Below are 19907 nucleotides of genomic sequence, written 5' to 3' on the forward strand. Positions count from 1 at the left end.
CCCTATTCCCACTCCCCATTGGCCGCGCGCCTCCCTCGGCCACACCCCCTTCCCCATAGCCCCGCCCCCAGCCCCGCTCCCCATCGGCCACACGACCCCCTTGGCCACGCCCCCTCTTGGCCACGCCCCCGCTAAGGTGACCACGCCCCCTCCCCATCAGCCCCGCCCCTAGCCCCGCCCCTTGCCCCTATTCCCACTCCCCATTGGCCGCGCGCCTCCTCTTGGCCACGCCCCCAGTCTCTGGCCACGCCCATCGACCCTATTCCCACTCCCCAATGGCTGCACGCCTCCCCTTTGCCACGCCCCCTCCCCCTCAGCCCCGCCCCTTGCCCCTATTCCCACTCCCCATTGGCCACACGCCCCCTTGGCCATGCCCCCACTCTCTGGCCCCGCCCTCAGCCACGCCCCTTGCCCCTATTCCCACTCCCCATTGGCCACACGCCTCCCCTTGGCCACGCCCCCTCTCCCTCAGCCCGCCCCGCCCCTCACCCCTATTCCCACTCCTCATTGGCCACACGCCCCCCTTGTCCCCGCCCCCACTCTCTGGCCCCGCCCCTCACCCCATTCCCGCTCCCCATTGGCCGCGCGCCTCCCTTTGGCCACGCCCCCTCCCCTCAGCCCCGCCCCTCGCCCCTATTCCCACTCCCCATTGGCCACACGCCCCCTTGGCCACGCCCCCTCTTGCCCCCTCCCCGCTCCCCATTGGCCGCGCACCTCCCCTTGGCCACGCCCATCCCCCCCTATTCCCACTCCCCATTGGCCACACGCCCCCCTTGGCCCCGCCCCCCGCCCCTTTTTCCCGCCGCCGCCGCCCCGCGCGCCCCCTCGATGGCCGCGAACCGGTGGTGGCGGCGGGCGGGCCGGGGCTCGGGCTCGGGCTCCCCCGGGTCCCGGCGCCCCCCGGCTCGGTCCCCGGCCCGCAGCCCCGCGCTGCAGCGGCGCCCGGAGCGGGTGACGGTGAAATACAACCGGCGGGAGCTGCAGCGCCGCCTCGACACCGAGCGCTGGATCGACCGGCGGCTCGAGGAGCTCTACCGGGGCCGCGTGAGGGAGCGGGAACCGGGAACCGGGAGGGGAGCGGGACTGAGAGGAGAAATGGGGGTGGGAGTGGGAAGAGGAGAGGGAATGGGAATGGGAGCGGGAAGGGGATTGGGAGTGGGATTGGGAATGGAAATTGGAGTGAGATTGGGAGCAGAAGTGGGATTGGGAATGGAAATGGGAGTGGGAAGAGGAGCAGAAGTGGGGTTGGGAGCGGGATTGGGAGCAGGAATGGGATTGGGAATGGAAATGGGACTGGGATTGGGAGTGGGAATGGGATTGGGAACGGGAGCGGGCTTGGGAATGGAAATGGGAGTGGGAAGAGGGGCAGAAATGGGAATGGGAGTGGGATTGGGAGCGGGAATGGGATTGAGAGCAGAAATGGGAGTGGGAAGAGGAGCAGAAGTGGGATTGGGAGTGGGAATGGGAGTGGGAAAAGGACTAGAAGTGGGATTGGGAGTGGGAAGAGGAGTGGGATTGGGAGTGGGAAGAGGAGTGGGGTTGGGAGTGGGAACAGGAGTGGGATTGGGATTGGGAGCAGAACTGGGATGGGGAATGGAAATGGGAGTGGGAAGAGGAACAGGAATGGGGTTGGGAGTGGGAGTGGGATTGGGAATGGAAATGAGAGTGGGATTGGGAGTGGGAAGAGGAGCAGGAGTGGGATTGGGAGTGGGAATGGGAGTGGGGAGAGGAGCAGAAATGGGAGCAGGAAGGGGATTGGGAAGAGGAGCAGAAATGGGAATGGAAACGGGAGTGGGAAGAGGACCAGAAATGGGATTGGGAGCGGGATTGGGAGCAGGAATGGGATTGGAGTGGAAATGGGAGTGGGAAGAGGAGCAGAAATGGGATGGGGAGCGGGAATGGGAGTGACACCAGGAATGGGATTGGGAATGGAAACGGGAGTGGGATTGGGAGTGGAAATGGGAGCAGGAATGGGATGAGGAAGAGGAGTGACACTGGGAATGGGGTTGGGAATGGGAACAGGAGCGGGAACGGGATTGGGAGTGGAAATGGGATTGGAAACAGGAGACGGAGATGCCGGACGAGGTGGACATCGACGCCCTCCTGGAGCTCGAGACGGACACAGAGCGGGCGCAGGCGCTGCAGGTGGGGCAAATGGGGGGCTGGGGGGGGCAAATGGGGGGCTGGGGGGGCAAATGGGGGGCTTAGGGGGGCAAATAGGGGTTTTGGGACCCCCCCTCACTCCCCTTTCCGTCCCTCCAGGCCATCCTGAAATCCTGCACCACCAGCATCGAGGTGTGGAGCTACTGGGAGGGAACTGGGAGCACTGGGAGTGGTGGCGGTGGGGAACTGGGAGGACTGGGAGGGGAAACTGGGGGGCACTGGGAGGAGCAACTGGGAATGCTGCGGGGGGGCTGGGGGGGGAACTGGGAGGAACTGGGAGTAGCGGGGAGGGCTGGGGTTGAAATGGGGTTGAACCGGGGAGGGGGGACTGGGGGGACTGGGAATATTGGGGTGTTACTGGAGATACTGGAGGGCACTGGGGGGGGGACTGGGGAGCACTGGGAGTAGCGTGCGTGGCATTGAGGTTACTGGGAGGAACTGGGAGTAGTGTGTGTGTGGGATTGAGGTTACTGGGAGGAACTGGGAAGGGATTAGAGGTGCTGGGAGGGAATTGGGGGGACTGGGGGGACTGGGGGGGTGGGAATTGGAGGGACTGGGGGAGATTGGAGGTACTGGGGGGGTTGGGGGGTGCTGGGAGGGGGGGGGACTGGAGGATACTGGGAGCACTGGGAGCAACTGGGCCGTTTCCAGGCTCCGAGGGCTCCAATCAGGCTTTAAAAGGGCAAAACATTCGTCTCGGAGCAGGTCCCGGGGGGGCCTTTTCCTCCCCGCTTCATCCGGCAGCGGCTACTGGGGAGGGGATGGATTTTTTAGGGGGTGGGGGGGGTGTGGATTTAATTTTTTTTGGGGGGGGGTGTCCCTAAAATCCATCCCCCCCCCTCCAGGAATTCATCCAGGAGCTCCTCCCGCAGCTGCAGGGGCTCCCGAAACAGCAGGTCCTGCAGAACCCCGATCCGGATGAGACCCCCCCGTGACACCCCCCCCCCCCCCCCCCCGAGGAATAGGGGAGGGCTGAATAACGGGGACACCCCCTCAAATTGGGGGACCCCCCCGCAACAGCAGGGGAGGCCCCCAAAACCAGCCCCCCCCCCCCCCCCCTTCCAGTATTTAAGCCTCTTATCCTATAAAACTTGGGGGCCCCCCCCCAAAATCTTGGGGCCCCCCCCAATAAAACCTCATTGTGGTGAATGCCTGGGGGCGGCTGAATAGGAGGGACCCCCCCTCAAATTTGGGGACCCCTCTGAAACAGTGGGGGGGGGGGGCCCCAAACCAGCCCCCCCCCCCCCAAGCCTCCATCCACCAGTGCCTTATATAGGCAGGAGGTGAGCGGGGGGGAGGGGGACTGGGAATACTGGGGGGGCTGAATGAACAAACACAAACCCCAAACTACCCCCCCTGCCCCCCCAAATCCCAAACTGCCCCCCCGCCCCCCCATATCCCCCCTTCCTGCCCCCCCAAACCCCTTCATGCCCCCCAAATCCCCCCTCTGCCCCCCCAAACTGCCCCCCAAACCCCTTCATGCCCCCCAAACCCCTTCATGCCCCCCAAATCCCCCCTCTGCCCCCCCAAACTGCCCCCCAAATCCCCCTTTGTGCCCCCCAAATCCCCCTTTGTGCCCCCCCAAACTGCCCCCCAAACCCCTTCGTGCCCCCCAAATCTCCCCCTGCCCCCCAAACTGCCCCCAAACCCCTTCGTGCCCCCCAAATCCCCCCTCTGCCCCCCCAAACTCCCCCCCAAACCCCTTCGTGCCCCCCAAATCCCCCCCCTGCCCCCCCAAACTCCCCCCCAAACCCCTTCGTGCCCCCCAAATCCCCCCTCTGCCCCCCCAAACTCCCCCCCAAACCCCTTCGTGCCCCCCAAACCCCTTCGTGCCCCCCAAATCCCCCCTCTGCCCCCCCAAACTCCCCCCAAACCCCTTCGTGCCCCCCAAATCCCCCCTCTGCCCCCCCAAACCCCTTCGTGCCCCCCAAATCCCCCCTCTGCCCCCCCAAACTGCCCCCCAAACCCCTTTGTGCCCCCCAAATCCCCCCCCTGCCCCCTCCCCCCCCCCCAATTCCACCCCAAAACCAGGCCGAAAAGGGCAAATGCCCCCCAAAATCCCATTTTTTGGGGCCAAATCCCGGGTTTCCGGCACGACTCCGGCTCCGTATTTACACTTTTATTACAACCGCTCCTCACCGCTTGCCCCCCCCCCCGGAATTCCCAGCCCCCCCCACTCAGCTTCCGAATCCAGGATTTTTTTATGTTTAATATACCCCTAAAAAATCAAATAATAAAGCCTTTTACAAAAAGATTCCGGTCCCAACCCCTCGGAACAGCAGGAAAAGGTGCTGGGGGGGCGCGAGGAGTTGGGAAAATCCCACTCGGATTCAAGGGAGCAATAAAAAGAGCGGAAAAATAAGGATTTGAGGCGATTTTCCAGCTGGGAAACAGGTTTTTCTGTCTTTTTTCCCCACGTTGGGATGGAAAATCTCGCCACGTGGAACAAAAAAACATCTCTGAGTGCTTTTTGGGGGGGGAAAAATCCCTTTTTGGGACAAAAATTGGATTTAGGATGAATAATTTAATACTAAGAATATAAATTTTTCATTTCTCCTTGTCTTTTCTTGGAATTTCGGGGGCTGCGACTGTTTCGGTGCCACCTCTGGGATTCCAAACTCCCATTTTCCTGAAAAAAACGGCATTAAAAAATGGAATTTTCAAACAAAACAAAACAAAAAGACCAAAAGCAAAGCGGGAACGCCCGTCCCCCCCTTTCCCAGCGTGGATTTTGGAGGGATTTGATGCTTTTCCGTATTTTTTTTCCCCCCCGTTCACCTCAGAAATTGTAGAAAACCAGCGAATATAAAGATTTTCCGGTGTAAAAATCCCCCCGGCGGCGCGGGAGTTTGGAGCGAGGAATGGATAAGGGGGAGGATTTTCCTTTCTGAGCCGAAGCGGATCCCATTGCGGATGATTTTTCCCTCCGGATGCGGCGATTTTGGAGGGGACGAAGCGCTCAACCGAAGGAAATCGGCGCAGCCGGCCCTGTGGATTCAGCCCAAGCGGCGACTCCGAGGGGCTTCTAGGCCGAAACGGGATTCCAAAGGGCCCGAAGAGGCCGGAATCCACGGAATTCCCAACGCCGGGACGGGCGGAGTGAAGCCAGGTTGGGATTTGCCGGAATCCCTACTGGCAAAACGGAGAAGCTGTCGGATCGAAGCCCTTGAAGACGTCTTTGAGGGACGCGGCGTCTTGCTGCTCGCTGTCCTGGGCCGGGCTATTCCCGGCAAAGGGGCTTCCCGCTCCGGATTTGCCGCTGGGTTTAACCATTCCGTACACGGAAGGGACCGGAAGATTATGGACAGCGGGTTGGGAAGCGGAATCCGGAGCGGGAGCTTTGGGCCTCGGGCGATTGTAGCTGTTGTACCTGTCCGTAGCGGCGTCGGCGCCAGCCTTCTCCGATTCGGGTTGCTCCAAAGCGGAACGCCGAACAAAAAGGGGTTCCTTGGATTTCACGGCGGTTTTCCCGGGCTCCGTGGCTTTCGAGGAGCCTTCGTTGGGAGAATCGGAAGCTTTGCTTCCCGAACTCGGAGTCCTGGGATCGTAAAGGCTGATGGCGCTGAGGACGCTGCTTTGCCCGCTCCCTTTGCTCAAACGCGGATCGTACGGAGCGATAGCCGGGCCGGAATCGCCGCCATCCGATGCCGCTTCCGAAGGTTTGGAAGCTCTAGAAGCTTCCGCTGATTTTTGTAACCTGGGATCGGAGGGAGCTTTACGCACGCGAGGATCGCTGGGTTTGTCGCTCGGGCTGCCGGCGGCGTTGACAGTCTTTAAAATCCGGGAAAGGAGCTCGAAATCCGGGATCCCGGAGGCCGAAGAAGAGCCGGCATCGCCCTGCGCCGCCGCTCCCGCTCGCTGCCTGGGATCGGAAAGAGCCGGTTGGGAGCGGTTGAGCCGCGGATCGAGGCTCGGCATGGACTGGAGGGCAGCCGGGATGGGAATAAACTCCTGTTTGGGGATGGGAAGCGGGATGAGATCCTCCGGGCTCCACAGGATCATCCGGGAGAAGTTGGGTTTGTGGAGGACGACGTCTTTCTTGATGTGGCTGAATTGCTGGAGCTGGGAGCGCGGATCCCGCAGGGAATGGCCCGGGAGAGCGTCCAATGGGATGGTGATGGGTTTATCCCGCAGAGCCCGCTCTCCTTCCTCCTCCTCGGGAAGCAGAGAGGCTTTGGGAACGCCGCCGGGATGAGGAGCATCCGCTTTGGGAGCGGAGGCGGGAAGGAGGCGCGCGAGCCGAGGGTCGCTGGGGCCCGAGTCGCCGGGGAGAGCCGAAGCGGAAAGATCCGAGGGGCGCGAAAGCCTGGGATCGCGTAAACGCGGATCGGCGGGGCGGCCGCTCCCTCCGGCCTGGGATTTCTGGAGGCGAGGGTCGCCCATGCCGGAGGGAGCTCCCAGCTCGCCGTGGGAAGGCTGGGAATGAGGCCGGCCCGAGCTCTGCTGGCGCAGGCTCTTCAGGATGGAGGTGACGCTGCTGCCCCCGTCGTCCTCGTCGCTGGAATACCAGTTCCCGGTGTCGCCTGCGGGGACGGAGAAGAGGAAGCGGCGGATTAGCAGGAATTCCAGCCCTGACGATGATGATGATCGATCCCCAAAACTCATCCTTTCTCCCCTCAGAATTCCCAACAATCCATATTTTGCTGGAGCTGCGTGTGTGAGTCTCGCGCTCAGCCCTTCCGTTCCCCGCTTCCCGGAAAGCTGTGAGCTTTTCCTCTTTTCCCTCTTTTTCTTCTTCCAGGGTCGGAGCTCAGAGGCCTGGAGCCTCATCTCCTTCACATTCCCGGTTTTCCAGAAGCTCCGATCCTTTTCCACCCCAAAATCCCCCACATTCCAAAGTGGATTCCCCAACTCCACCCCAATTTCTCCACCGTCTCCCTCTTTTCCAGAGGCGACACCTCCGGGACGGGTAAAATCGGAAGCGGATCCGCGTTATCCCACTTTTTGTTGGGCTAACGCAGTGGTTGCCCACTTGCCTTCCTCGTTTTCCCGGTCCTGCTTGCCGCTCTCCACCATCCTCCGCGCTCGCTCCTCGTCCTCGTGTTGCTTGTGCTGGATCCGAAGGTAAAGAGCTCGTTGTGCCGACGGCATGAAGTCGGGAACGCCGCCCGGAGCCTTCGGCAACCCGGCCGGGCCTCCTTCGCACAGAGCTTCGGGATCCAGGGATGGATCTGGGAACATGTGCTCTCCTGGAGGTCCTTCCATGTCCTCGTAGGCGCCGTAGTCCTCTGCGGAGGGAACGGAATCGTCCAATCACCAGGTTGGAAAAGACCTTTTGGATCATCGAGTCCAACCGTTCCTACCTGCCACTCAATCACGTCCCTGAGGACCTCATCTACCCACCTTCTAAACCCTCCAGGGTTGGGGACTCAACCCCCTCCCTGTTCCAGGGCCCCTTTCCCTGAAGAATCTTCTCTTGATGTCCCATCTGAGGCTCCCCGGGTGGAGCTGGAGGCCGTTCCCCCTCGTCCTGTCCCCTCGGGAGAAGAGCCCAGCTCCCTCCTCTCCACAACCTCCTCGCAGGGAGTTGGAGAGAGCAACGAGCTCTCCCCTCGGCCTCCTCTTCTCCAGCTCCCTCAGCCGCTCCTCTTCTTCTCCAGCCCCTTCCCCAGCTCCGGGCTCTTCTCCGGAGGCTCCAGGCCCTCCAGGTTCTCCTCGGGGCCCAGAGCTGCCCCCAGGATTCGAGGTCGGGTCTCCCCAGAGGCCGAGGGAGAAGAACCTCCCTGGGGGCTGCTCCAAGCCAAGATGCCCTTGGCCTTCTTGGCCCCCTGGGCCCCTGCTGGCTCGTGTCCCACCGACCCCCCCAGGTCCTTCTCCTCCAGGGCCCTTTCCAGCCGCTCTCCTCCTCGCCGGGAGCTGCCCGGGGCCCTGGTGGCCCAAGAGCTGCTGTTGAACCTCATCCCATCATCCCAACCTGCCCAGAGCCCTTTGGAGAACCTCCCTCCCCTCGAGCCTTCCCCGTTAATCGAATCCCAAACCATCCTGGTTCTCCCCGCTTTCGGCTTCGCGGAACGCCCCATCTCGGAGCCGTCAAAGCTCCTCGGGACCCACCTGGATCTCCCATCATGCCGTGCTCCATCTCCAACCCTTCTGGTTGTTGGTAGAAGTTGTCGTAAAATCCTTGTTGCGGAGGACCCGGCGGGATCATTCCGGAATGTGGGGAATCATCTGGACCGTACGGCATCATGGGAGGGCCGGGCCCCATGGGAGGGCCGGGATTCATCCCCGGCCCCATCGGCATGTCCATGTGCATGTCGGGGTGCATGTCGGGGTGCATATCCGGGTGCATATCCGGGTGCATGTCGGGATGCATGTCAGGATGCATTTCTGGGTGCATCGGGCCTGGCATCGCCCCTGGGGGGCCTCCCGGGCCCGGAAATCGCGGAGGAGGAGGACCTGGATGCCTGAAGAGGAGAAAAAATCCACTTTTAAGTTGTGCTTCCCGTCATCCGGAAGGACGGACGGAGCAGCCGGGTGCCAAAAACCGGAGCGAAAGCCCTTTCTCACGGCTGCGTGAGGTCTGAAATCGCTGGTGGGACGCCAAAACCTGCCGTTCCCAGCCCAAAAATCGGCATTCCCAGCCCTATCCCTGCTCCTGGAAGGACCTTAATGATCATTGAACCATGGTTCTCCTGCACGTGCTTCGTGACGGCGCTCAAGACCCCCTATTCCATGACTTTCCCTGGCCCTGGATGCTTTGGCTTGGAAGAGACTTAAGGATGATGGAATCGTGGAAGGGCTTGGGTTGGAAGGGACGTTTCCACCCCGGATCCCGCCATTCCCGCTCTCCGGGAGCTCCCGGCCCTCACCTCACTCCCAACTTTTCCGCCAGCTGCCCAGTGGGACGCACGACGATCTCGAAGAGCGACGGGATCTTCTTGTACATCTCCTGCTGCTGCGGAGAAAGCGGCTCGTGCATCGGAGGCGGCATCTGCGGCCCCGGAGGCGGAAGCGGCGGTGGCGGCGGCGGAGGAGGCCCTCCGGGCATCGGTCTTCCGTTGGGAGACGTCGGAGCCGGGGGACCGGGAGGACGAGGAGGCGTGGGAAGCAAGCCAACTCCTGGAGGTGGCTTGGGAAGAGGGTTGATTCCTTGTTTCTTCAGCTCTTCCACCTCCTTCTCGTCTTCCGCGCCTGCTTCTGCGTCGTCTGCGAGCATCTACGGAGAGAAAGGAGGGAGGAACAATGGAAAAACCATCCCATCCCATCCCATCTTCCAGGCGTGGAAGAAGGTCCCATACCTTATCCAGAAGCTCCCGTGTCTCCTCCGTGAGCGGATCGTGGGAGAACATGCAGTCGTCTCCGTTGATGCAGTTGCCGGTGGTGTGGAAAAGCTTGCACGGGAAATCCCGTACGGAATATTAAGGAATAAAACTCAGCTGGAAGTTGCTGCAGCAGCAGGAGTTGGTCAGCAGGACCTAGAGGATTGTGTCCTCCAGGAATGGCCTTTTCCAAGCCTTCCAACCCCATCCATGAGGACGTGGCCTCCAGGAATGGCCTTTTCCAAGCTTTCCAACCCCATCCATGAGGACGTGGCCTCCAGGAATGGCCTTTTCCAAGCCATCCACGAGGACGTGGCCTCCAGGAATGGCCTTTTCCAAGCTTTCCAACCCCATCCACGAGGACGTGGCCTCCAGGAACGGCCTTTTCCAAGCCTTCCAACCCCATCCATGAGGACGTGGCCTCCAGGAACGGCCTTTTCCAAGCCTTCCAACCCCATCCACGAGGACGTGGCCTCCAGGAATGGCCTTTTCCAAGCCTTCCAACCCCATCCACGAGGATGTGGCCTCCAGGAATGGCCTTTTCCAAGCCTTCCAACCCCATCCACGAGGATGTGGCCTCCAGGAATGGCCTTTTCCAAGCCTTCCAACCCCATCCACGAAGACGTGGCCTCCAGGAATGGCCTATTCCAACTCCTCCAGACCCCTCTCCACGGAGCAATCCCACCTGGCCTAACGGAATGCCGACTTCCGGAAGGATATCGTGCATGTAGGGGCAGTTTTCCGCCCTGGCGCAGTAGCCGGTGATGTAGAACTTGCACAATTCCCGCTTCTTTGGTAGCTCAATGTCATGACTGAAGTTGCAGTGGTCACCCTGGTGAGAAAACAACGGGATAACGGGTGAGCAGGAACGTGACCGTGGTTGTCCACGGCCTGGAATACAGGTGGGATGGACAGGAAGATGTGGAAGCTCCACAGAAGACCCTTTTTGAGGACGAATCCCACCCCGGAATTCGTTAAACCGAGGATCTTCTGGTGTTGGTGAAGGCTAAAAGGACTCTTCTGGAATTGTTCCCTTACCCAGGTACATCGGCCTTCCACAAAGTATTTGCAGATCACTTTCCCTTTCTTATCCGACTGCTGGTGGGGTTTGTCGTGGTCGTTCCGACGGTAATTCCCACCGCCTCCTCCGTCCTAGCAGAAGGATGTTGTGTTAGTGGACAAGGAATTCGGAAACCAAAGCAACGGATCACATCGAAACATCCTTCACAGCCATTTCCAAGAGGGAACACCACCAGGATTTGGGATGAGAACGAAGCCTAGGAGGCTCCTGAGCACCCTGAGGGACCGGAATCCAAACCATCCAGCCCACTCTGTAGGTGGGACAGCTCGTATGGATCCCGGGGAAGATCTGTTTGGGTTTCTCGCTTCTCCAAAGCCTGATGGGACTTAACAACTGGCTTTTTCCAACCCTCCTGACCCCATCCGTGAGGATGTGTCACCCAGGAACGGCCTTTTCCAACCCCTCCAGCCCTTCCACGAGGACGTGGCGCCCGGGAATGGCGATGGATTGGGTAAGGGATGCATCCACCGCTCCGACACGGAGCTACTCACTCCCATATCCTCATCGTAGTAATCATCGTCCTCGTTCATTCCGCCTCCTTTCCGGTTTCCACCTCTGCCGCGTCCTCTGCCCATTCCTTTATTCCCTCGTCCTCTGGGACCACGGCCACGACCTCGGTTTAAACCTGGAAAACAGCTTCTCCTTAATTCCCCGCCTTCTCTAGAAGCTGTGAGGGAGCAGGACGCTCCCACCCCATCCCACCCCATCCCATCCCACCCCATCCCATCCCACCCCATCCCATCCCATCCCATCCCATCCCATCCCATCCCATCATCCCGCTCACCACGACCACGGTTCTCCTTGCTCCTCCGGTATTGGTTCAACTCCTTGGAATAATCATCGTAGTCATCATCGCCCATGGGCTCCTCGTTATCACCGTACTGCAAACAAGAAGAACAGGGTTGTTAGTGATGAAGCGTGGCCCATTCCTCCTCATCCCAAATGAGATTCCTGCCTCTGAAGCCAACGGATCCATGCTTACTTCCATCTCTTCCTCATACATCTCCTCCTCATCCTCGGGGTGGTCGCCTCTGCCGCGGCCGCGGTTCCCTCGGCCCATTCCGCGTCCACCACGCATTCCCCCTCGCCCGCCGCGCCCACGGTAGCCTCGGCCTCGGCCACGTCCTCCTGGAAAACCAAACAGGATGAGCTCAGCTTCACGTTCCAAAAGCCAGGAGGAGGAAACCGAACAACCCCTATTCCAGAAACAGCGATTCCGAGTCGAGGAGTCCTCAAGATCCTCCAAAAATGGGGCTTTAAGCGGATAAAAGATAACTTTTTATCTACATCAGCTGCCACGTGACAACGTCAGAGCAGGAACACCAACCTGTGAGGATAAAGCGCTCGCTCCACCATCAATCCACTTCATTTTTTGTTCTAATTAAGGTCTTTGGGGTGTTCTACCCACATTGAATCAATTTGGGGCTTTTAAAATGATCAATGTTGGAAAAATACCCACTTAATTAAAACATTAGAGGTTCCTCTGGAGAGGAGGAGGACGTGTCGCCCAGGAATGGCCTTTTCCAACCCCTCCACAAGGATGTGTCTCCTCCAGAATCATCCCACTTGGCCAAACGAGCTGTGGATAACGAGTGTGTAGGAATCGGAATATCTGGATGTACCTCGGCCGCGGTGGGAGCCTTCCTTCGCTCGCCGGTACTGGTTAAGCTCCTTGGCGAAGTCGTCATAATCCTCTTTCCCCATCTCTTCGTCGTCTTCCGCGTCGTACTGCCCGTACTCCTCGTTGTCGTACTCCTCGTACATCCCATAATTCTTGCTTTCCATTTTGGAATAGCTCTTCTTTGGCATGGGAGCGCTGTGAGAGGACGGATACTGCTGGTGGGACTTTGGGAAAGGCAAGAGATGTTAGTTGATGATGGAATCTATCAATCCCAAGATCTTCATTAATACAAACTGTTTCAATCCCACCCCTAAATCATGGAATCACGGAATGGCCTGAGCTGGAAGATATCCACAAGGATCATCGAGTCCAACCCCCGTCCCACAAGATGATCCCAAAACTCATCCAGTCACGGAACGGCCCGAGCTGGAAGAAATCCACAAGGATCATCAAGTCCAGCTCCTATTCCTGCACAAGACACCCCAACATTCACCTCACGTGAACGTGACTTCTTCCCTGGAGAACCCGTTCTGATGTTCCACCACCCTCTGGGTGAAGAACCTTCTCCTAATGTCCAACCTAACCCTCTCCCGGCATCTCTCTAACATTCCCTCAGGTCCGGAGGGAAGAGAACAGCTCCTCCTCCTCCTCGTGTGAGGAAGCTGCAGAGCGCAACGAGGTCTTCTGTCCATCTCCTCTTCTCCAGGCTGAACAGACCCAGCTGCTCCTCGCATGGCTTCACCCCTAAACCCTTCCCGACTCCATGCCCTCTTCCGGATGCTTTCCAGGAGCTTGAGATCCTTTTTATCCTGTGGTGCCCAAACTGCCCCCGGGGCTCACGGTGGAGCAGAGCAGGACAATCCTGAACCTCTAAGTCCTGCATCCAGGTCATTTACGGAGACGTTAAAGAGCCCCGGGGCCTAGGATGGATCTCCGCGCAACACCACGAGGGACGATCGCCGTCCCAACGTGACCCTTGGAGTTGTCCCATCACCCAGTTTGAAGCCAGACGGAAGCGGAGAGCTGCTTCCCCATCCCCATCCACCGGGAGGTACTTACGGAAGAGTAGGGCGGGCTGTATTCCCGATATTTTCGGTGTCCCTTTTCTCCTGGGCTGAAGTCCGAGTCCTCGCTGTAATCCGAGAAGTCATCGCTGGAGGACGCGTGGCGCTGCAAGGCAAGGAAAAGGGGATTCCGTTATGGATTCTGCTGGAATTCCAGCTTTTCCGTACGACACCGCTTCCCTGTGTCCTCTTTTTTTCCTCGGAAACTCAAATTTCCTTAACAAAATCCGCAGCGCTTGTGGTATTACAACACGCGAGCGGGTTATCCAGCAGGGAAAACCACAGGACGCTGCCTGCACTCCTGAAATTCTTGGAATTACAGGCATAAACATCCTTGAGGTTGGAAAACCGATAGCTAGGAATCCCCTCTGAGGTAAACACCAAACTCCAAAGGGATCCCCCAATTCCAAAGGGATTCCCTAACTCCATTCCCCGACTCCAAAGCCGCTCCCTGACTCCAAAGCGATTCCCTAACTCCATTCCCCGACTCCAAAGCCGCTCCCTGACTCCAAAGCCGTTCCCTAACTCCAAAGTAATTCCCCAGCTCCAACGTAATTCCCTAACTTGGAATTCCCTTACGTCTTTCTGCTTCTTTCAGACAAATAAGCAAGCGCTGCCGGGTTTTTATCTGACCCGTGAACCTCCGAGCCGAATCCCAAGAAACCTTGGAATTATCCCTGGGAGAAGAATCTCCAGCTCCCTGGAATTAAAGGAGGAATTCCTGGACTGTCCCCGATGGTGGAAGAGCTGGAAGCCTCACCTTGTGCTTGGATTTTCTTTTCTTCTTGGATCTCCTCTTCTCCTTCTCCCGCTCTTTCCGCCGTTTCCGCTTCATCCGCCGATGGGCTTTCTCCTCATCGGAATCACTGTGGTGCTTCTCCGCTTTCTCCTTCCGACCTCGCTCCTGGGATACGGAAGGATCCTGCGCCTCCTCTCCTCCATCGTCTTCCAGCTCGCCCTCTTCCAGCTCTCCATCCTCCCTGTAAAGCAGATGGCATCCGTAAATTCCCGTTATTCCAAGAAAAAAGGGAAAGAATCCCTACTTGCTCAGCTCCTCGGCTCCCAGATTCCCAGTTTCAATCTCCCATTCTGGAATTGGCTCAGCCTGGAGTTAAAGGTGACAAAGAAGTCAATGTGGAAACGACGACTCCAACATTCCAGCGTGCAACATTCCCAAGAAATCACGGTGATTCCACTCCAGTAAACACTTTAATCAACAACCTGGCCCATTCCAAGAGCAGGAATCCCCCGGGAAGCAGTTTGTGTGGCCTCAGGACCACGGGAATGGCGGGATACAGGCATGGGAATGACGGGATGAGGCACTGGGAATGATAAAACGCGGCGACAACGATGCTTGGCATGGAAAACCGTTCTTTTCCGACGGTTATCCTGCTGGTCAGAGCGCAGGGAGGCTTTGCCGGGGAGGAAAAAGGAGGGATGAGAGAATTCCAGAGGGATTTTGGGCCCTTTGAGGAGCAGCACAAGGATTAAAATGAGCGGAATAGTCTCTGGAAATCAATAATCCCACTTTTTACAGCTTCAGTTTGGGAATGAGCACAAGGAAGGGACGACTGAGCGGCTTTCCTGGCACTTAGAGCCATTAATCAAGGTATTAATTGCTCCTTGGTCATTATTCTGGGAAGAAACTCCGGCAAAGCTAAGCCACTAAGCAGGAAAACAAGTGGATTTTCCCATTTTTAGGGATAAAAGGGGGTTTGGGGCGCTCTGCATCTGGAGATGTGACCCAGGGAGTCCCTTTATTCTCTAAAAAAGTGGATTTAATCCCTGACCTGTGTGAAAATCCAATGGGTTTTGGCACAAGGGGGGCAGCCGACTGTGAAATCGGCTGCCCCGGAGCACGAGCCGGGATTCCGGAGCGGATCCACGGATGCTGAGAGAAGCGAGAGGGTCGGTGTTTAGAGGTGGAAGCGTGACAAGGCCTCGTTACGCATCAAATCCAGGCGCAAAAGCTCCGGCTTGGGATTTCATCCCAGGAAAATGAACGCTGACTTGGGGTTTTATGAGATTTTAAGGAATACGATCCACGGGAAGGGAAGCTGCACGTGCAGATCGCTGGGATTAACACCTGCCTGGAACCTGGGCGAACACGAGAGTTTGGAAGTGGAATTTTAGGGATGGAGGGAACGATCACAGGGCAAAAAGCTAGAAAAATCAGCTTAAAAAGGAAAATTAAGCACAAAGCACCTAGAAAAGCCGGAGACGGAGCGAGATTTGGGTGGGATTGGCTCATCCCGGCAGAAAACAACCCTCCGCAACTTCTCTCCCAGCAGGATTTAAACCCCTGTGGCGCCGATTTCAGTGGAATTCCGCTCCTTTTAGGGCCGAAATGTCATTTTTTTGCATTTGCTGCCTTTCCACAAAAAAACGAAGGTGAGGCTTTTCCAGCTCAAGGGGATTCATCCCGTATTTAACATCCCGGGAGAAAAGTTTAGGGCTGAGATCTCGCTCAGAGGAGACGGATCGTACCCCGGCATCACCCCGGAGACACCAATTCCGCGCGCTCCCTGTTCCTTCCCCAACAATGCTGATCGTTCCGGATTAATCCCAAGGGAAGGGAGCTCTCCTCCAGCCCGCCTCGCGTTTGATTCCGAAGCCATCAATCAGGAAATAAAGGCAGCTCGGCTTTAAAGCCATGAGGCCTCACTCCAGCCACGCGGAATAGGGCAAAAGGCATGGGAATGCATCGGCTTTTTTGACCTTTTCCGTAACTGAGGTTGGATTTTGGCACCACGGGAAGAAAAAAGTTGGAAAGCAATCCCATCAGCCAATTCCTAGGGGGAATCTGAGGAATTTCGCCTCCCTAAAATCCCAGTTTTAAGGGAGGATGAAATTTGTGGTCTCTGCGCGAGGTTTCTCTGGGAATGTTAATCCCAAACCTTCCCACTCCTTGAAATCCCAACATCCTGGAATCATCCCAAAGCCTGGAAAACCAAGCTGGGACAGCAAAGGGCCAAGGAACAATTCCACCCTTGGAAAAGAACATTCCAAACCGGATTCCTGGGCGGGCACGCTGCTATCGGGAGTTGCTCCGTTTCTCCGGGCTGTTTAATGCGGATTTGCAGGATGGAAAAGGTCATTCCCTACGGAAAAGGCAAGTGCTGGGGTCGATTCCCATGAGAAATGGGGAGCAAAGCACAAGGAAAAAAGCCTGATTCCGACTTGAGGGGAAAAATATCCCTATCTGCTTTACAGAATCGCTCAACTCCGGCAAATCCGGTCACAACATCCCTGAAATTTCAGATGCTCCAAGAATTCCTGGTTCTTCCCACCCGCAAAAAGGGAGGAAGTGAAGGGTATGGACAAAAAACCCCTCATTTCAAGCCATCCACAATGGCATTTTCCAGGATTCAGGGGGGAAGGGTAAAGTTTAACATGGATAATATTCCCAGCTATATGGTTTTTGGGGGAAATACCCCAGTTTTATGGGTTTTTTTGGGAAAAGATAACAGTTTTACGTTATTTTGGGGGAAAAAATATCACAATTTCTTGTATTTGAGGTGAAAAATATCCCGGGTTTATGTTTTTTTGGGGAAAAATATTCCAGTTCTATGGGGTTTAGGGGGGAATATCCCAATTTTATGGTTTTTTTTGGGGGGAACACCCCCCTTTTATGATTCCGTGGCCAAATTGAAGCCACAGGAGGTTCAGGTCCCATCACAAGCACTTAAGAAGAGGGCTAAAAGACATCAGTGGGAATTGTTTTATGCAGAAAACCCTTTGGGAATGCAATTAAATCCCTAATGAGGAGGCCTCTAATTTGCTATTGTGAGTGCTTGCCTGATTTTACACCTTTTTCCTTCTTTTTTTTTAGGGAATAAAGACAAAGAAGGGAAGAACCCACCACAATTTCAGTGTGCTTAGTGGGAACGGTGCGGGTTTTTCCACCTGGGAATGACACAAAGCGGATAAAACAGGGTGAAAGTGTGTGGTTTGGGGTCTCTGGGAACACTTAATCCCAAGAAATTCCCGTTATTGGGATGGGGAAGAGCCCAACACTGCACGTGGTGTTTTCACTTGGACAGCGTGTGAAACCGGAGCTTTTCCAAACCCGAGTCGCGAGGGAATAGGAAAAGGGGGACGGAAAAGCGAAGACACTAACGAGGTTTGCTCAGAACTGGGTGCTTAAACTGTACATCGTTAATTCGGTTTCTCTAATTATCCGCACATTGGAATGGGGGGGGGGGAATGTGTGATGATATTTGGGAATCGGTGCTTTTTGCCACCTGATTTTTCACTTTTTTGACACATTCAGTGATTTAACAAGACTTTTTAACATCTTTTTGTTTCAGCACCCCGGGGGCAGCCCGGAGCTTCACCGGAATGGAATGAGGATGAAGTTTTGCCGGACAAGGGTAGGGAACATCACAACAGATTTTTTTTTTCGGGGTGGGGGGAGCGTAAATTGTGTGCTTTTGTGACTGCTTTTGTCTTTTAGACACTCACATCGGGGCTAAAAGGGGAAGAACTCAGCTTGGAGCTCTGCTTATGCACAACAGACCCTGCCCACGGCTTCGGGATCGAGTCGGTGGTGGGAAAAAAAGGCAGGAAAAGGCATAATTTAATTATTCAATAAACAAACTTACTTACCAACCTAACCCTGGCAAGCAAAACTCCTCAGAGACCGAAGCCCACAAAGCAGCTTTGCTGCACGTTTACCCTCTTGGAGAGGGGAAAAGGCATCAAAATCTCTTATTTTTTTGCCTTTTTTTCCCCCTTAACTGTATATTTTTGCTGATATTTCCTGGCTTTATGGTTTCAACTATGAAAAACGAAGCGCTAAGGAAGGAAATGGCTATGGTTATGGTGGGGGGGGGGAAGAAGGTGCTTTAGAGAGGAAATAGAGGGTTCTGGAGATAGAAATATATAGATTTTACACTTTTTTTTTACACTTTTTAGTACCTGGAGCTGAGTTTTTCTTGGCCAAAAGGGGGAAACGGAGGCTGTGGCACCCCAACACCCCCCTGTATCCCACCCTTTCCTGCGCCAAGGAAGCAGCAGGAAGGCAAAAGGGGGCATTAATGAAGGCAAAAGGGGACATTAAGCAAGCCCAGTGTTAATGAAGACCTCGTTAAGGACCCTCCCCCCATAAAAAGCAGCTGAGGGGGCCCCCAACCCCCCTGCCCACCCCCCCACCACCCCCCCCGTGCCTCCACCAAGCCTTCATTCCTTTTAGCCACCTCTCCCCAAATATCCCTACCTCCTCCTCACTCCCCAAACCCCCTTTTTTCACCTCAAAACACCCTAGGCTCCTCTTTCACCCCCGCCACCAGCTTCTTCACACAATCCCCCCTCACACACCCAACCCTCCTCGCTCCCCAAACCCCCTTTTTTCCATCCCAACCCCCCCTGGGCTCCCTTTTCGCTCCAGGAACCGGTTCCCTACACCGCACCTCGTCTCCCCCCAACCTTTTTCTCCCCCTCCTCTACCTCCTCGCTCTCAAATCCCCCTTTTCCCACCCTAAACCCCCTGGGATCCCTTTTCACCCCCTCCCCCCCTCTCCTCGCTCCCCAAACCCCCTTTTTATCCTCCCCACACCCCCTGGGCCCCCTTGCCACACTCCTCCTCCTCTCCCCCTACTCCTTTTCTTCCTCCTCCTCGCCTTCCCCCTCCCCCAAACCCCCTTTTTCCACCCCAACCCCCCTGGACTCCCTCCTCCTCTCCATCTCCCCCCCCCTCCTCACTCCCTGAACCCCCTTTTTCCACCTTTAACCCCCTGGGCTCTCTTTTCACCCTCCCTCCTTCCTCCTCATCGTCTCCCCACCACCCTTTCATCCTCCCCCCCCTTCCCCAAGCCCCTTTTCCACCCCAAAACCCCCTTTTTTCCACCCCAACACCCCTGGGCTCCCTTTTCACCCCCTCCTCCTCCTCCTCTCCCCCCCTCCCCTCCTTTCCTTCCTCCCCCCTCCTCCTCCTCCTCCTCCTCCTCCCCCCTCCCCATTCCTCCCCCCCCTCCCCAAACCTGGTCCGGCGAGCCGGACAGACAGACACAAGACAGACAGAGAGGCTCTCGGGAAGAGGCGGTTACTGGACCTTTCGTCCGGGCCGTGATGGTGGTGTTGGAGCGGCGGCCGGGGGAGGCTGCAGCTGCCGCTGTCGTGGCAGGACGGAGATGGGGGGGTGCAGTGCGGGCTTGGGGGGGAAGCAGCGGCGGCGGGGGGGACACTCGGGCTCTCCACGGCCATTGGGGTGGTGAAGGGGTTGCTTGGGGAGAAAAAGAAGGGGGCTGGGGCTCGGTGAGGCGGGGGGGGGATAAGGAGTGGGGCACAGTCACTGTTCACAGCGTAAGGGGGGTCGGCTTCTCCGCCCGCCCGCCCCAGCGCTCTCTACGGGCAGGCACACAAAATGGCGGCCGGCAGCACGCAGCCGCGCCGAGGCAGCGCCCCGGCACCGAGGGCGGAGAGGCACGAAGGGAGGCGGAAACAGCCGAAGGGAGGGCGGAAATAGCCGAAGGGGAGGCGGAGACGCACGAAGGGTGGCGGGCGGAGCTGAGCGCGGCGGCGGAACGAGCCGAAGGCGGCTACGGAAGCGGCCGGAAATGGACGAGCGGCGACGGAAGGACGCGAAGTCGGGCGTAAACACCCGAGCGGGGACGGGAAAACCCGAGCGCCCCCCAGCGACAGGTGGCGGAAGTTGCCGAGATGGGAGAGGGCGGGAAGGGCCGAAGAGCGGCGGGGAGGGCGAGTCCATTTGAGAGCGC

At 57.4% G+C, this 19907-nt stretch overlaps 2 protein-coding genes and 1 long non-coding RNA gene across 4 annotated transcripts; 2 read left to right on the forward strand and 1 right to left on the reverse strand.

Annotated features, from left to right (window-relative positions):
- Positions 1 to 828: 828 nt before the first annotated feature.
- PPP1R14A (protein phosphatase 1 regulatory inhibitor subunit 14A) lies at positions 829 to 3656 on the forward strand. Its single transcript, XM_069882227.1, has 4 exons — positions 829 to 1044; positions 2065 to 2145; positions 2263 to 2295; positions 3009 to 3656. The coding sequence occupies exons 1-4, from the start codon at positions 829 to 831 to the stop codon at positions 3096 to 3098; spliced, it is 420 nt and encodes a 139-aa protein (XP_069738328.1). The 3' UTR covers positions 3099 to 3656.
- Positions 3657 to 4334: 678 nt separating this feature from the next.
- Positions 4335 to 19768, reverse strand: ZC3H4 (zinc finger CCCH-type containing 4). Its single transcript, XM_069882236.1, has 14 exons — positions 19241 to 19768; positions 13949 to 14168; positions 13184 to 13294; positions 12126 to 12348; positions 11486 to 11631; positions 11288 to 11384; positions 10995 to 11128; positions 10461 to 10574; positions 10143 to 10254; positions 9402 to 9511; positions 8973 to 9319; positions 8215 to 8567; positions 7140 to 7391; positions 4335 to 6686 (listed from the first exon to the last, which is right to left on the reverse strand). The coding sequence occupies exons 1-14, from the start codon at positions 19390 to 19392 to the stop codon at positions 5293 to 5295; spliced, it is 3765 nt and encodes a 1254-aa protein (XP_069738337.1). The 5' UTR covers positions 19393 to 19768; the 3' UTR covers positions 4335 to 5292.
- Positions 16411 to 17946, forward strand: LOC138734556 (uncharacterized). 2 transcript variants are annotated; one of them, XR_011339590.1, is made up of 4 exons: positions 16411 to 16502; positions 17021 to 17311; positions 17499 to 17561; positions 17645 to 17946. It is a non-coding gene; the product is annotated as an uncharacterized lncRNA (long non-coding RNA). The 2 variants fall into 2 exon arrangements; XR_011339589.1 differs by lacking the exon at positions 16411 to 16502 and having other exon boundaries at positions 16774 to 17311.
- Positions 19769 to 19907: the final 139 nt, after the last annotated feature.

This window comes from Phaenicophaeus curvirostris, unplaced genomic scaffold (assembly GCF_032191515.1).
Source record: "Phaenicophaeus curvirostris isolate KB17595 unplaced genomic scaffold, BPBGC_Pcur_1.0 scaffold_93, whole genome shotgun sequence".
In the NCBI taxonomy this organism is placed as follows: Eukaryota; Metazoa; Chordata; class Aves; order Cuculiformes; family Cuculidae; genus Phaenicophaeus; species Phaenicophaeus curvirostris.

Excerpts from the sequence above, each read along its gene's own strand:
- ZC3H4 (XM_069882236.1), bottom strand. The coding sequence starts at position 19,392 with ATGGCCGTGGAGAGCCCGAGTGTCCCCCCCGCCGCCGCTGCTTCCCCC. Across the intron at positions 11,385-11,485 it reads TGTATGAGGAAGAGATGGAA|TACGGTGATAACGAGGAGCC; the intron begins GTAAGCATGGAT and ends TCTTGTTTGCAG. Across the intron at positions 11,129-11,287 it reads CAAGGAGAACCGTGGTCGTG|GTTTAAACCGAGGTCGTGGC; the intron begins GTGAGCGGGATG and ends GCTGTTTTCCAG.
- PPP1R14A (XM_069882227.1), top strand. The coding sequence starts at position 829 with ATGGCCGCGAACCGGTGGTGGCGGCGGGCGGGCCGGGGCTCGGGCTCG. Across the intron at positions 1,045-2,064 it reads AGGAGCTCTACCGGGGCCGC|GAGACGGAGATGCCGGACGA; the intron begins GTGAGGGAGCGG and ends GATTGGAAACAG. Across the intron at positions 2,296-3,008 it reads CCTGCACCACCAGCATCGAG|GAATTCATCCAGGAGCTCCT; the intron begins GTGTGGAGCTAC and ends CCCCCCCTCCAG.